General features: G+C 40.1%; 1 protein-coding gene across 16 annotated transcripts in view; it reads right to left on the bottom strand.

Annotated features, from left to right (window-relative positions):
* Positions 1-17113, bottom strand: part of NFIA (nuclear factor I A) — a 359996-nt gene that overhangs the window by 57936 nt on the left and 284947 nt on the right. For 6 of the 16 annotated variants that reach the window (XM_040610608.1, XM_040610609.1, XM_040610615.1 and 3 more), the window contains 2 exons: positions 5000-5086; positions 3929-3967 (listed from right to left, as the gene is read on the bottom strand). The exons of 7 other annotated variants lie outside the window; for them this stretch is intronic. In XM_040610608.1, the coding sequence (XP_040466542.1) occupies positions 3929-3967; positions 5000-5086 (126 nt within the window). The remainder of the gene's footprint in view (positions 1-3928; positions 3968-4999; positions 5087-17113) is intronic. 3 more of the 16 variants (XM_040610612.1, XM_040610619.1, XM_040610617.1) reach the window with 1 other exon arrangement.

The following is a 17113-nucleotide window of genomic DNA, read 5'->3' as shown; positions in this document are numbered from 1 at the left end:
TGAGAGACTCTGGTTACTGGAGCCATTGCACGGATGTTGAAGTCCCGCAGTAAGACTTTCCAAAACTCTGCACTTCGCAAACCTCCAGCCCAAGTTTAATCAGTGAATGCACAGGAATACTTCATGTTCCTCATCTTCTAAGGGGCACTGGAGCATTTGATGGTTTTAATTCCTCTACCTCCTTATGTTTGCCAGTACTAGAAATGCACCACATAAGAGTCTTCCTTGAGTACAGCTAAAGATCTTCAAATTTTCATGTATGAGGCTGATATATATTTAAATGGACCAGAAAATGATGCGTGAGAATTGAATAAACAAATCCTTCCCAGAACAAATACATATCTAGGAACCTATTTTCCATATACCTATGCACCTTACTAACAGAAGTACTGAAATTAGGATTAACTTTGATGGAGTGAATGGAGTCACAGCCGTGCAAGAGGAGAACAATTCCCCTTCTCTCCAAATCTATAGCTGTAGCTGTATCTGTATATCCATCCAATTTCACTTGATTAATTACTAACGTTATTCTGACTGCACCATATCTTAAACAACAACTCCATCTCAAGTTAGTCCCATTGGTAGACCAGCTAATAGTCATCTCCAAAGATGACCTTGGATAATTACCCCAATATTCCCAGTAGCTCTCTGCCACTAGACTCCTGATAGAGATTTCATAACAAAACCTATGAATGAAACAGGGTGTGGATCTTCATTCTCAAGGGATACATGAAAAGGAATCATGGAAGCTCAGATATCTGCAGGTGGACCATGAAATCAACAACATGCAGAACAAATAGATGATGCAGAAAAACAAGTTGGCTGTTGAAGAAAAAAATCATATGATATATGGGAAGAATTTTTCAAGGAATTTTCATCCTTTTGTGCAAACTATTCCAGCAGTTTCACTGAAATCAGTATCAACAGGAATGCTGATCAGCCGCTTTTTTCTTTTTTTCCTGGGGAATTCTTAATTTCAAGCTTGAAATTTTGATGGCTATAATACTGTCAGTCATAGCAAGTCTGTTCTACTTAGTGCTGAGCAAACTTTATTTGTCATCAGCTGAGATACGATCACACTAACTGCCATCCATCAGTTTACTGTATTAGTTGCTCCTATATACACAAAATACAACGCAGATGGAAATTCACTCATCCTAATGAAGTGCTGTTTAGTTTCCACGTTCTGAATGGATACTTGCTCCCCTGGTCACATTCTGAGTTACCATGATCTCTGATTAACTACCTGCCAGTGAGCATCTCGCTTCAGAAGCCTAAATCCAGCTTAATAAACAGTGATTTTACAGAAGAAAAATGAAAGCTCCCCCTCTATCCACTTATCAAACTACTGCATATGCATCACCAACACACACAACCAGTTTCCTCAGAACTCGACATCTGACAGATCATCAGGAAAACAGAGCTAATCTATCTGTACCCATCAACATCGTATCATAGGTGACTGCCAGATACTTAAGAAGCTATCCAAAAGAAATGTCACAACTCTTTTTCAAGACACTACAAAAGAAATGTTCCAAACAAAATAAAGCAAATGCACATACAAGTAAATGAGCCAAAGAACTTAATAAAAAGAGATTGATTAAAATGAGGACCAGAATGTTCAAAAAGGACTGAGAGAGAGAGGTGCCAAAGGCGCATTAAATGGATTCAATGGCTTTAGGTTTTAAATGCTTTTGGACTCCTCAGCAATTTTTAGCCAAAAATGATAATTCAAGTTAGAATCAAAATTCTGATGTCACTTAGGAAAAAGAAGGTTGAAATTTCTCCTTTGTAAATGAGCACCGCTCCATTTACAAAGGAGAAATATCACTTCATACTGTTGGAAGATCGTGCCTACAGAATTTTAAAACCAAGCGCTACAATATTCACAATTATTTTAAAATCCTACCCCATTAAAATCTGCCTTAAATTGTTTGGTTCAATGTTCCCACAGTGTATTAGCTTATCTGTTTGTATCTATGTTTACAGCATCATCTGGATTATTTTAGAGGTCTTAAGTTAGGCTTCATTCCTGCTTTGTCACCAAAGTGGTTCTTTCAGTAACTAATAAACTAGTACTCAACATGTTACCAATTTCTTCAAAATATAATTGCGTGAGTTTTATATTTAAAACCTTTAATGAGAAGCATAATAAACAGCAAGATAACAGTTCAATTTTCCCGTTGATTTAATGTTAGTTTCAGTATCATTTTGCATTGTATAAACATGTATTGTAATAAAAATTAAAAAAATTTCTAATGACGTTTTTAGACATCTTGTCTAAAACTCATGACTACATTTGTTTAATTTCAAATGTTACTTGAGAGTTTTTCACCATACTTGGCAGATTAGATATAGCAGCAGGGACAAACTGCAGCCATCCATAGGAGTATATACCTTTATGTGGGTGCTTTGGGGATGGAACATCTATAGCTGTAAGGCAAAAAATGCCATCATAAATTTGGATGGCATTTACAAAGCCCTCTAAAGTCTTTGCATATGATTATAGCTGAGGTATGATATTTTTGCAAGTAAAAGACCCAGAATAGATTTATGTTTCAACTATATCTTCCTGAGATGCATATGGATGCTAAATTGCAAGTGATACTAAAGAGAATTTTAGTAACTGAAGAGGATGGACTCAAATGTTTGGTTTTTTAAAAATTATTTTTTATTTTCTCAAAAATCATTTGCTCATTATTTGCACGTCATCAAAAGATCGTTGGCTATCCAGGCTATATATAACAATGATGGCTGCTAAATGCCAAAGGCATGAGATGGAGATGGGCAAATATGCAGATTTTTTCGACCTGTGACCTCAGCTACTGCATGGTAATGTTTTTAAATTACTTTTATGATGACAAGACTAACTTTGGTGTTAATATTGGTTTTGAAGACTTAATCGGTATACACTGCCATTGAACATATGTTTTAATTAATAAAAGAGCTGCGGTCAGGATTGAAAAGGGCTCAGGTAATTTACCACGTACTGTAAAGTCACCTGATTTCTGTGCAATTTGAGGTGAAGAGTTTACACATTATTCCAAAGAAAGAACAAGTTGCAAACTGAATTCATGTGCATCGTACCAAACTGGAATGGATTTATAATTTGACAGGTCAAGAGTGTACTCATGGAACTGTTATGTATTGCTATCCAGTGGTTCTTGGTATTTTTGCCATATGACTCCCTAGGTTTGACAGTCACAGGACTGAACAGTCATCTTATTTCTCTGTAACACAAAAAATAATTTGTAGCTGACCTACAGCTGCTGTGCTCTTTTACTGGAAAGTGTCCATTGCCAGTTGTACACTGGTGAGCACCCACTGGAACAGCACTGCAGACCTGCTGCCGGCAGCTCCTGGGGAAGTCTTGGCAGCTCCCAGGCAGCAGAGACTTAAACTGCTTTCCAGCAGATCGGCTCTCAGGCAGGTGATATCAGATAGGTGAAATCAGCCTCATTTTTCTCCATTCCCAATGGCTTTATGATTCTGGGAGGAACAAAGAACCCCCCCTGGAAAAAAATAAAATGTTCCCATTGCAGAGAAGGCAGAGCACAGCAGTTTGGCTTTGGCATCATTTCCAGAGGAGCCATGTATGACCATGCCGCCTGCAGGTCTGCTTGTGTGATCTTCCCAACACCTCTCCCATCTCCTGAGCAATTTAAAACACATCTGATGGAGAGGCAGAGGGCTCGCAGAGAAAAAGCCCCTGCAAGTTTCATGAAAACAGGCATGGGAAGGGCAGAGGTAACGTGTAAGTGCTCCCTCCAGTGCTATCATTCTGGCAAAGTGGTTGGCACGAGCTCTCTCCTTACTAGACACTGGAGAACCCACACAAGAGGGACACCTCGTACATCCCCCCAACCAACACAAAATGTCTATGCACCGAGAACATGAGCATTGGCATTGTTTGAATAAGCACACCCACCATGTAGTGCTCCACGGTGTTCGGGGTTTCTTAGATATCCTAATTTTATAAAAGAAAGTAAAAGAAGAAAAAAGAAACAAGGTGAGAGAGAACACTATCATATTTTGTAGCAAGCAGGATACTGTGTGAAATCTTGGCCCAGTGAAGTGATAAAGGGGAAGCTTTCAGTTTGCTTAAGGGAAAACTTACGAGCGAATAGTAAAATTACCAAAACACCACATTGCAGAAAATGGGTGCAATTAGGTTCAATTAAGCTGTAAAGAGGAAAATGGCACTTTAGTTTACAAAAATGAAGGGACAGAGGGAGCTAGCAGAAGCAACTTTACAAGATTTGTATGCATGAGAACACTGCTTCACTGGACCAAGAAAGCTACAGTATGGGACAGGATTTTTCTTTTATTAGACACTTTGCTAGATAGCTTTGTCGAACCTCAGAAACTGCTGCTCTGGTATTATGAAATAATCCTACATAACTTGATCTCATGAGTTTAGGAACACAGAAAAATAGCCATGCCAAATCAGATTACAGGGATCCACCTAGTCCAGTATCCTCTCTCTGACAGTGGTAGCTAATGGATGCCTAGAAAAAAGACCAGGGAAAGCATACAGTGATAATTCTCCAAAATACTCTCCCAGCCTCCAATGATTTGTGATTCAAGGACTTCTAGGACAAAGTTGATATCATGGTATTGAAGATACTCAAATCCAAATGCACAGTTTTACACCTCCCCTCCTCCCCTTTTTTGGATTTCTACCCCCATGAGTTTTATACTAGTCACACAAAAAAGGTTTCACAGTTTGGTGCTGGCAAGTCCAGTGTTCTTGCCTCTAACTCTGAATGAGCTAACAGCTTTCAAGCCCAATGACGTTATGTGTATAAGAGCATCCAACACTTTTTCCTACGTAAAAAAGTGACATGTGTGCTGAGGTGCTCTAAGTGTATATACTTTGGGAGATTTTATATTTTTTTTAAAAAAAGCAAGAATCTGGCTGTAAATTGATATTAACATTTTTCAGTATATGTGTAAAACACATGTTTCAGAAGAATAGAAGAGAGAAACTGTCACTCACTGGGAAGCTTTAGAGCTATCTGGCTCCCTGGGAAACTGCATGCAACTATTCTGGTGTCCAAGGGTTTGACCAGTGAGTTTCCTCTCCCTGCAAAGAATGAATGCAGAAGTAATAGAAAGTCTGAGGGGGAAGATTTTAGCAAATGGCTAAAGATAATCCTATTCTGCCCACTCCAGCAGGTAGGAAGCAGGTGGTGGTGGTGGAAGAAAAAGGGTGGGAAAGGAGAAACGCCCACCTTCCCCTCCCAGCAGCTGGCACAGGGGAAGGGCAGGAGGCTAACCTAGGAGAAAGTCACACACTCACAGCTCAGCCCTCTGAAATCCCTTTGTGATGCTGCATTGATATGCAACGATGCCGACAGGTCATCGCAGTCCCAGCACTGCCACACAATGTCAGGACGTTCTGCTCTGATTATTTGGGGTCTTGCTGTGACTCCCTTTCAGGATGTAGCATGGCTCACCGGCACTTGGTGATTGAAACTTAGCACACTGGGGTGGCGTAGCTTCATTAATGCTGCTACCAGTACACATAAAAATCCCGTATGCCCAGACAGGACCCGGGACTTCTTAAGCACTGTGCTTATTCTATTATCCACTTCTCAGTATAGTTTTTCTGAAGTTTTAATTTTCTAATCAAATTGGTGCCTACATGTCAGATTTTTACTTCCTTTATAAAAAGAATCAGTAAAAGTAGGGGGTCTAAAAAAATCAGCTTATCCTTACATTTTTGATGGCATATTGACTTTATAAGAGTCTAAAGGCAGGAGTGATATATTAGGGAGTCCCTATAACTTTACTTAAAGCAAAAATTAGAAAGTGATCGAAAAGTTTTATAGCGGAGAGCAGAAATATAATTTTAAGCCTCTTAAAATTGCCTGAACTGTGAAATCAAGTAATGAACACTAGAAAAGGATCTGTCAGCTGGAATCAAAGCTTAGACTAGTCAGCATTTTCTTCCTAAACCTTATTATGGCAAAGATTTTTCATCTCTGCACTCTGTTCATCCCAACAAATAAACCAACTTGACCTCCACCTGTTACTCGGTGAAGTCTGCTGTCATCTTTGACTATTGACTAAACCCTATTCTTTCCCTTCAAAGCCCTCTGCACCACTGAGAAGGTGGGAAGACACAGCTGTGCACTGATTCAAATTGATACCAGTTCATAACCAGACAGCATTTCACAGTACAAATTACAAGCAACAGAGGAGAAAAAAAAAAAAAGAAAAGAAAAAAAATGTAGTGCCAATGAATTCTGGAAGGGGGCAACATTTTTCAGCAATTTAACAATGAGATTTTCATAGAAAGAAGTTATTTTTTTGCGTGATGCTATGAACTAGCATTTGAAGCAAGAAACATTTTGCTTATGCCTTAACAATGAACCTGTGCTAACACCACATAGGAAGAACTAAAGAACATAATGGAAGCTATTTGTGTTTCTTTTATATTTCGTAAGTTGAATGCATTAACTGTTTCAAAGAGGTTCAGCTCCAAATGCATGTAGGTTTCTAGACTTAAAAACAAGTCACGGCTATATAATATAACATCGCTAAATAAAAAAATATTATGGAACACAGAACAGCAAGATATGTCATGAAGAAAACTGTATAGCTATAGCAGTCATTTCTTTAAATATATCATCATGACAAAACCATATAAGAAGCTTTCTAATACAAAGACATATCAGAAAAAGCCATTTCATATAAAGTTGGACTTCTCTGGGTGATTAATGCTACGTTCAACAAAGGAGACAGTGTCTGTCTAATTACATTAAATACTTATCTTCTAGGGATTGGCAGGGTGTTTCTGCTCAATGTCACTTTTCATGACAATGTAATGATAGATCCGTTTACTTACCAGTGCCATTAGCAAAAATTGTACTGTTTTCTCAACTGCCCTCATATCACAAAAATATTTGATTAACACACTGTAGCTTATCTAATACTCTAAGCAACATATTCTGCATAGTTTTCCCTCTATTAAAAGAACAAGATTACAGCTTGTAAAATTTTTATTGCACTCACACAAAAATAAATGAATAATGTGTGATACAGTTCAAATACCTTACTAGTTCACAAAACAGGTTTATTCGATTTAAAATGGTAACTTGTACTTAAAATATTAAGATTTGGGGGGAAACAAACAAACAAAGTCAGTACTCTGAGGCACTACTTCCCATCCAGTCTTTAGTTATTATTTCCTTTTCATTTCAGCACATCTTTTGAAACTTTTAATACCTTGGGGGGGGGGGGAGGGGAGGGGGCAAAGCAGCTTTCATTCCTTTGCTGAAAAATAGATATGGCCATCTCCCAAGTCTTTAAAATTCACCACATTGTGAACCGACTCTTCAGAGTCATGCTACTGTGCCAACATACAAAGAACAATAAACCTCTGAAAGAATGTACACAGCGAAGGCAGCTTATATAGTAACAAGATAATTTCATAAACCTATATTGAAGAGAAAGGCTGTGATGTAACATTCTAGCAGTATATATCAGCTACCTGATATTTACTAACAAGGTTAAGCTACTATCTGTTTGTCTCAGCACTCTTCATAATTCACTTTTTAATGGATGAACAGGAAAAGTCAGCAGTGTATGGCACAGATCATTTTAGAAATAGGACAAGACAGCTTACGGCAGTATCTATTTCAAAACACGCTCCATCTTTCCATACGATCACATCAAAAGTCTATACTTAGCAGCTACGATACTTCAAATCTACTCATAAATCCTTTGAGGGGTAAATTTCTATTTCTAAATAAAACAGCCAATTTGAAAAACAAAGAATCCTGAGGAGGAGGTGTCACCGTCAACTGGTACCACGTATAGTGCATCATTTCTCATCTTCTTGGTATCTTATGCCTGTGCAGGAGAAGGCACATGGGAAGCTTCCTTCAGCGAGGAGTTAGGACTCCAACCCCATTTTGTTACAGCCTCTCACACTGCCACGAAATGGCAGCAAGAATGTACCAGATTTGACTCATATTAGGCGTAACTCGATACAGCAATGCAGAATTAACCAAAACTGTCCTTTAAAATCCCTTGCAAGTGACTCTTGCAGCAAGAGGATGACACCGCAGCCAACTGCCACATACGACTCTCCAAATTAATAATGGATTTAGGATATTCATTCCCTGAGCTGTGAGGGTTCGGGGTGTGTCTGCAATTATCTAGATATAAGTCTGACACACATTATCCTTCTATCAATGTCATTTCTCTTAGTAGCCAACAGATTATCAGCAGCTTTGTGATATTCCAGGTGTCAAAGAAGAATTAAAACCACAACAATTGCACAAACAAAGGGACAAAAGATGGGATACGTGTTTCTGAGCCCTGCATATCAATTTAATATGTGCAGCTGACAATGATGCAAATGTCCTCGGGAGAGAGGCAGCAAGATCGCTGCCCAAACATACACACACCACCGTCAGCAAGATGGCAGGGAACAGAAGCAGTAGGATTCCCAGCCCAGGACACATGCCTCAGCAGGCAAAGCAACCCAATGAAACAATCCTCTGGTTGGGGAGAATTTTGGAAGCACCTGATATGGAAAAGGGCCCTAAACAAGCCAGATGGTACTTTTAGCTGGCAGCAGAAAGTAGGAGACAGCCAAAAACATTACAGCATTTCCCCAAGAGGCCAGCAAATCGATTTTTAACCATTTTTTTTTAAAGTGGCGCGATGAATATAAAAATAATGTTTCTATGCATTTTTAAGTCACTAATTTTATGAATAATACACTTAAGAAGGCAACAACTGGAGGAGATGAGAAAGCAATGGATTTTGACTTTCCCAGGGTGGTTGTATATTTGACATCGGGTTTCTATTCAGTCACTGACACTGTTTACTCTGAATTAAGTGCCAGGTTTTGTTCAGGGTTTTTCACATAACATTAAAGAGAAAAATCCTGCAAAAGTAGAGAAATAACACTGTAAAATCACAATAGCACAACAGTTCACTGGACATGGCTGAAATGTTGTTTGTAAGACTGCTTTGCCCTCTTAAAACCTGTCCCCCCAAAGTATTGGGTTTCTAGATGGTAATGTATTAATAAAGGGCAAACAATTTATTTAATACTTACAAGTTCCCATTTGGCTAGGGATTTGCATAAGAAATACAGCTGATTTGAGGATCTTTTAATTTTTAAAATCTCCAAATGGCCAGAATTTGCAATTCCGCCTGTATGACAGGACTGTTTTCAGGAATCAATTTGATGTCAGATGTTGAACCTTTACTTTGACTGTCAGAAGCAGCTCCTTGCACAGCACATTTAGATTAGGCGTGGCCGAGTGCTTTTCACTCAAGGAATGGAAAAGCGATGTAGGTTGCAAGGACTGAAAGGGCAGAGTGAGGCAGAGGAGTCATGGAGCAAGCGGGAATGACCATTACCCTTTGCTTCAAAGATGCACCTCACACCTAGGACTGGCCAAGTTCAGAGGAAGAGTCAGGATGATGCTTTACTTTCATGTGCCATTACTTCGGTTAACAGTAAAGGCAAGCCCTAAGACAGGGTTAAATCTGGACTACATCCAAAGTGCTTTCTCCTGTTCGGAGCAAGGTAGTGCATTAGCTTACTGCATCACAGATAATACTCCTGGAGACAAATGTGGGCTGCTGTAATAAAACGGGACGTTACACTAAGTACAAAGAAAGATAATCTATACATTTGTATTTTCCAAATCTCATTGATTATAAATCTTTACTTTACAAAAAAAAAAAAAAAAAAAAAGTATTTCCTTTATATAGGTGGAATATAGGTGGAACTTAAGACTTTGCCTCCAGCCCTTGCTGATATTAAATGGTCCCGTTCTTTTCAAGAGTACTGCTCTTGGACACGAAGACTGCAGGCACCTTCTCACTTTGCTGGCTTTTGGGGGTTCAAAGATCTGCACACAAACCCTAGCAAGGCAAATGAAGACTGCATAAACCAATAAAAGAGCCTATAATTTTTCAGCTAATTTTAGCAGCAGGGTCTCTTATGTTACACTTTTTGGTGTATATCACACTAAAAATACCAGCAACCATTGACATAAGACAATAGCAGAAAGGAGGATCTCACTAGGACTGCAGGCTGTGCAAGAATGGTGTGGGAAAGCAGAGGTGGAGAATGCTATGGATTACCTGCTCTCCCCTGAGCAAGACAGCAGTGAAATCAGAACTGTAGCCAGTATACACACTAGATGAAGATACTGCATAAATTTTAAGTTTTTGTGGAGCTGGAAAATGAAAGAACATTAAAAAGTACTTAATAGTAGCCCCTTACATAGGCTGTAGTGTCCTTACTACAGTCACTCCAGCGGGGCTCAGCCGTACAGGGTAGCGCTGCATTCATGTCATGAGCTCTGGAGTTATGGGTCAAGGTTACAGACTACCCACTCTGGGTGAACAACACAGCTGCTATCCCAGCACATATACATTCCTGGAGGTATAGGATGGTTCTGCAGCCACTCAGCCAAATTGTTACCTGAGCCAACAGGCTGCTAGACAGATTTCTCTGCTTTCCTATGCTCACTGACTGCTGTGGTCAAAGTGTTGGGGCAGCACTTAACTTGAAAGAAAGTAAAGAAAGTAACCAGGGAATGATTTATTCACTACTTCAGGCAGTAAAAAAACCACTAAGGAGCATCAAGCAAAATGATCAGGCAACAGACAGAAGAAGTGGTTCTTCCTTACACAGCACCCAGTAAAACTGGAAGTCACTGCCACAGGATGTTGTGGAGGCCAAAATAAAGAACGGGTTAAAAACATCCGAGCACATCTCCAAAAGAAAAGTCCACTGAAGGCTGTCAAACACAGAGATGTGCCTATCAGAGATGAGCCTCTGGCTCATGAAATCAAGCTCCTTGCTGCCAAAATCTGTGAGGCTGTACTCTGAAAAGCATCACTGGATGCGTGTCCTGCTGTTGTATGCTTTCCTTAAGTGTCCGCTACCAGCTCTTGTCAGAGACAGCATACTGGATTAGGTGAGTGTTCAGTCTCACTGAGAAAAGCCATTTTTTCTTCTCTGTGGGCAGATCCACAGTTTTTGTAGGCTGGAATGTGCTGTAACTGGCAGATGAGAAACAGGAAAATTGCAGTAGGTATCCAGCTCTAATGAAATTAAGATCTCAGATTGCTCCTCACTGTGCAGAACCAGAGGAACATCTAGAGTCAGCGTGGCAGAGACAGTGTGAGAAAGGAAACAGAAAAAAGAGATGTAATATAGTCTGCTTCCTGTTCCCAGTCCTGTACCATCTTCTCTCTGTCCCCTAACACCTCTCATTGCATATTTTAAGTTTGGGTGAAAATGTTTCCATTAAAATAAAGCCCGTTTTCTCCTCTAAAGCAAAGATCAAAATATGTGCATGGAGTACAGTAGCCGCACTGTGTGCTACGCAGTAGAGTGATGGTTGTACTGGGAATGTTAATAAACAGTGCCGAGAGCAGAACTTCTGCATAAAAAAGGGTGTATGTTACATCTCTCCCCCTCTCCCCTGTCTCATGCAATATTTACACAGCTGTGCTTTGTAAAATGTGTAGGGGAGTTTTTTATTATTATTTTTTGGTAATTTATTTACCTAAGATAGCCCAGCATCTGTTTTGCGGTGAGCTTCTTTCACAAAGTTTCACAGTTGCCTTGACTGATGCAAAAGGAGGTCATGGTCCTTACTCGGTGATCTTAAAACCATTTGTTTCAACCACTTAGCCATTCTATTTGGCTAATTTGTGTTCTGTTCTGTGTTTTTGGTTTGTTCTTTACTTGGAAATGTGCATCCCTTGGGGAACTGATCTGGCTAGGTGAGTATTTTAGTTATCTGTTTTATAAAATGCAGAAGTGCACAGGAATTTGCAATAATATGCATCATTTACTGGCTCTCAATATGTACTGTATATTGGCTCTGAAGACTACTAATATTTTCCAGCTGCCTCCAAAAGAAAAAGTTCAATGCAGTCTTTGCAGTGGGTGCTTTCCCATGACTGCCTGCACAGGTGATGAAGACTTTTCCTGTGTCCTGAAGAATTAATAAGCCTGAACGTTTCTGTACCAGCAGCATACCACAGGAGATAAAATATTGCTTCTGCTTCCCAAACACATTAGAAAAAGCAAGTCTGCTGATCTCAACTGCTAAGACAGCACATGAAAGGAATGTAGTCCATTTCCTAACCAAGATCTAATCTATAGAAGAGTTTATAGATCCAAGTCAACATCCTGAATTGGCCTCAGAAGCAAACAAGAAAACTAGTTCAACTTTTGGAAGACAGGTACAATACTTTCAATGTGTTTAATTCCATTTTGCAATTAAATAGTCCCAAGCCGCACTATCAGATGATCTTCAAGCATAACTGCATCAGAGGAGACCCGTCTGGAGCTCACAAAGATTCAGGTTTGACAGACTCCAAATCAGTAAGAAATGCACAGCCATACTGAAACAGAGGTGCTTCTGTCTTTCGGATCTCACCTCTGGAAAGACGTAGAAAGTGTCTGCTTTTATCCCAATACCAAGGAAGCTTATAGTTTTCACTTTGTGTCAAAAGTGAAGCACTAACCGTATCACTGTCTCTGCTTTATGTGTGGATGTTGAACAGAATGGGTGGCAGAACACAGCTCACCCAGCAATGATGTCTGAGGAATGTTTGGTCCAAGGACTACCAATACAGCACTCCCATCACAGGCATCCCATTGTCATCAGGAAGCATTGTTCCAATCTTTGTCAAGGAATAGTTTTCCATGGGCTAAATCTTTCCTGTCAGTCTGAAAAATTATTCAGATGATGCTAATTGTCTGTGGAGACAGAAGTAGCTCAAGTGATCTTGTGGTTGTCACAGCACACAAAGATCTGCTTTTAACTTGGGTCATTAAAATCAGTGAAAATAGTATGTGTAGATAATGCTAGCACCAGGCCAGTCGAAAACACAGCTTTAATTTGATAGCTGAAGGGAAACACTTTCTGCATTTTTTAACTCAGAACTCCTACAGATCCATACTCATTTTTAAATGATGCATTTCCTGACATCTGGAATCAGATGCAAGAAGCAGAGCCACAACATTGACTTGACTGACTTCTCCAGGACTGTACTGAAGGGATGTTTTCCTCTGGGGATTACAGCAAAGCGGAGGCATGTGCTCTAACACTTGCATGGGATTATTAATTTTATTAAAAATGGAAAGTACAGTTTAGGTTGAATCTCAGGGCCAAGTTTGTTGTGTTGTCCAGTATCTGGGAAAAAAGGAGCCTTTGAGGGATGTGAAAACATCTAGGACTTTTCAATCTGAACTGACTTTTCCATCAGTAGTTCTTTCCCCACCTCTAACTTCCTTCCACGACTTTGAGGCAGAAATGCCAGCAGCGTGGCATGTTGTAACAGGTCTCATGAATTGCCAAAGAAAAGCTGAGCTATTGATCCAGCGGTAATTTGCTGTCAAAATGACTATGTCTGTTATAGCAAATGAGTAGTGTTAATCATTTGACTGGATGAATGCTACTGCAAAAGACTGACAATGCTCAAAGCACCACTATTGACCTGCTGCATTTTTCCTGGCTCACATTAAGTTCTTGATTTTTGCTGGCCTTGACCAATTAGAGTTTAAGTTATCCATTAAGGTGCAGTTCCAGAAAAATTTCTCTGTAAAATAAACAACTTATATTGGTGAGTAACTCATCAACTACGCTGCAGTCTGATTCTGGTTGCCTGGCAGAGAAACACACACATTTTGTGCAGTATCTGATAAAAGATCTATAATGTGCTAACACAAACCTATCATGTAGCACCTGTGACTAACAGATTGTGATATCAAAGTCTTGATGCCTAAGTGCTCCTGTAAATGCATTAAACTTTTAGCGGCAGGAACTGTAGACTGCCAGTGACAAGGAGCTGATATGGTATTTCAGTACAAGTTGCTAAGTGTTATTGCTCTTACAAGAAAAGAAAAATCTTATGTTCTTGAAAACCACTGGGCAGCTTGTGTTTTGATGGGATACTGTAATGCAGAGAGCAGGGATAAGGGAACACATGCAGTCTACGAAAGCAAAATGACATTAAGAAAATATCTGTATTGTACAGTAGCTGGAGTTCCTTGGAGTATGCTCCCATCGTACGTTTGATTTCGGGCACCTACCCGTTCACTTGAAACCAACTTTTTCAGCGGCAGCATGCACTTGGGGCCATGTTTTAATTCCATGTACCAGTAACAGAAGCATGAAAGGTTGCACAGGCCCAAGCACACTCTGCTTCTTGGCTGTGGCAGAACAAGGATCTTGGAAGACGCTGTAAGAGTGGGGAGAAATGCAGGGAGCTGTGTATAAAGCCTTGGAGATAAGATGAAGCACAGGTCTGAACGACAACAGGGAAACGGGGTGAACAGGAGCAGGAGTCCTAGTCACTGTATACAGTCTAACAAAGCTCAGAAGTTCTGCAGAGAAAATGAACACTGGAAGTTTGCATGAACCTGGGAGGCAACAGGTTCTGTCTCGCCATACTGTTCATGGCATCTCTTCAGCCTAACAGCACAAATTAGCCTGATGAAATTCTCTCTGCTGTAAACCAATATGTTCTGGCCACCAGAGAAACATGATCTGTTTCTGACCTCCCATTGGAAGAGCCAAACTATGCCGTGGGCTGGAGCTTTGTCTGGTTGTGAAATGTTCCCACCGTCTTAAGATATTAAGTTCAATGGAGGAAAAAATGGCACTGGTGCCTGCTGATAGATGTGTCAAGGTATGTAATGAAGCTGCCGCACAAGGCAGGTACAATCTTAACAGCTATGTGAGTGTGCTGTCTGACTTTTCTGTACACACTGCAAATCAGAGGGCAAGACAATGTCACATCTGGGAAATACTGAGTAAATATAATTGGCAGGGATCCTGGATGTAGACCTTTTCTGGTCTAAGGAAAAGAGACATTTCCTTGGTTTTGCCTTTCTTAAATAGGTCTATGAGTATCCAAACAGTGTAGCTTAAGGAAATTAATAAAGATCGTGAAATTCCTGTGTCTAGTTACAATCCAGTGAAAACTGCCCACTACAGCAAGTTGCTGAAATGTAATGCCAGAGAATTACTTGATACTGAATATTCCAGGTCTGAAGTTGAATGTTTTCCCAGTAAAAAAGGGGTTATTTCTCTATTCCTTATTTTGTATAATACATGGTTCTCATGTTTTTCATCATATTTTCTGCAGTCAGTCCCTTGAATCATTGGCAGTAATGTAGCACAATCATTGGAAGCTTCTCTAAGTTCTGAGTTAGTGTGTGGCATCAAGTCTTTTGATGAGCCCATAGACCTTTTGCCTGAGGACGGATCAGATGCACTCTGCATCACTGATGCTGGGACACACTATACATATTTTATCTTCTAGGTAGTGCCAGGCAACAACTGTGTTTAGGGCATTAAGAATGCATAAAGAACACAATCTAGGACCTCCCTTATACCACTTTCTCTTGCATTTCCAAGATATAATTCCAAACAGACTTTGAAAACAAACTGTTGCGGTCATCTATGCCTGAATGAGTCTTTCTTAGTGTAAGGCATAAATAAAAGTTTCTTAGTAAATATGGAGAACAAGTTTTCTTGCATGCTGAGAATCTGATGAGAAGAAAGCCTGTGCCAGTTTTAAGAAAAGGGTTATTGAAACAAGAATTTGGACTGGTTGCCTGTATGTGGTTGTTCCTTAACCAGCAATGGGGAGAGACATGGTACCATTAAGTTAGAGGTCACTGTCACTGTCACTGCAAGGGAAATACTCCAAAATAAGATCTCAGCTCCTCAGCTGCATAGAAATTGCTCAGAAACTATTTTCAGACAGTCCCATAGCTGGTGGCATGAGAATGAGCAGCACTACCCTGAGTGGTGTAGTGAGCAATCATGAGACTGACTTTAATAGCATCTTTACTACCGAAGACGTGTCCAGCAGTCTAACAGTGAGCTCTCTAGCTTACTGCAGGTTCATATAATATTATCAACTTCATAAGCCCCTGGAACTGTAAATATGACTTTCAGTCATGCAGTGCAAGTGGTATTACTAATTCCTTAAGGTTTCTGCACTGGAAGTCTCATTTGGTTCCCAGGGTTTTCAAGGTGAAGACACACAAAAGCCCAGCACAGCATGACCAGCAGCAGAACAGCTGGGGCAGAACTGGGGCAAGGGACAGTGGACGACCATGGAATGAAAAGCCCCGTCCATCTTTCAGGGGAAGAAGGACCACAGAGCTCCACCCTTTTTGCAGACGAGTACAGTGCTGTAAGTTGGTCAAGACCACAACTGAAGCAGAGCTAACTGCCCCTTCAGATATCTTATGAAGCACAAGGAGTAACTTTCCTGGGATTAATGTCCTCTAGGGACCAAACTCACTTGTGGAAATACAAGTACCAGGAAGATCTAGGTAAAGAAACTAATAGGATACCCTGAATTTGCACCTTAAACATTTCTTCCATGCCACGCTGTAGGTTTACAATGGAAGTAGAATTGGCAAATACCCTCCGTATGCTACACTGCAAAATGACTGACAAGGCACAATGTGAACATTACTCCTGGACTGACTCATTAAAAAATGCGTAAGTGGAATACTGATATACAATAACTCAATCTTCTCTTATTATGGAATTAAAAGAACTTATACCTGTAATTATGGCTTACCCTTATTACAAGCAGAGCTGCTACAGGACCGAACACAGGCCAGCGTTGCACATGAGTTCAAAGCCAGTGTGATGTTGCCTTATTTTCTTGCTAACATCATCTTTATCCTCTCTTGCCCTTCTTCTCAGTTAACAAGAGTTATGTACTGAAAGTGCTGAGATAAAGTAATGGTAAGGAGGATACCGCAAAAGGTATTTGAAAAGCAGACGTAATTTACTACATGTCTGCTTTGTTTTACTTCCTGAGCCTTCCTGTTGTGAAAGGAAATTCATCTTTTCTGGCAGACTCCAGCCTTTTTAGGCCCGAGAGCTCCCCAGGAGCTTTCGAGTGCAGGTAAATGGATGTGAGACTCAAGGAGTACAGTACAAGGAACATGGAATTAATGTTGGCTTTTGCTTTGGCTGTCACATCTGACGTATAAGGAGAGTGCTACATCCTTGCTTGCAAGAAGTATCTAGATGTAAAAAACACAAGGCTGAGTCCTCTGCTCATTACTATGAGTCTA

The sequence above is a fragment of the Falco naumanni genome, chromosome 11 (genome assembly GCF_017639655.2).
Source record: "Falco naumanni isolate bFalNau1 chromosome 11, bFalNau1.pat, whole genome shotgun sequence".
In the NCBI taxonomy this organism is placed as follows: domain Eukaryota; kingdom Metazoa; phylum Chordata; class Aves; order Falconiformes; family Falconidae; genus Falco; species Falco naumanni.
The sequence above is the reverse complement of the archived record's forward strand: the minus strand, read 5'-3'. Positions and strand labels throughout refer to the sequence as shown.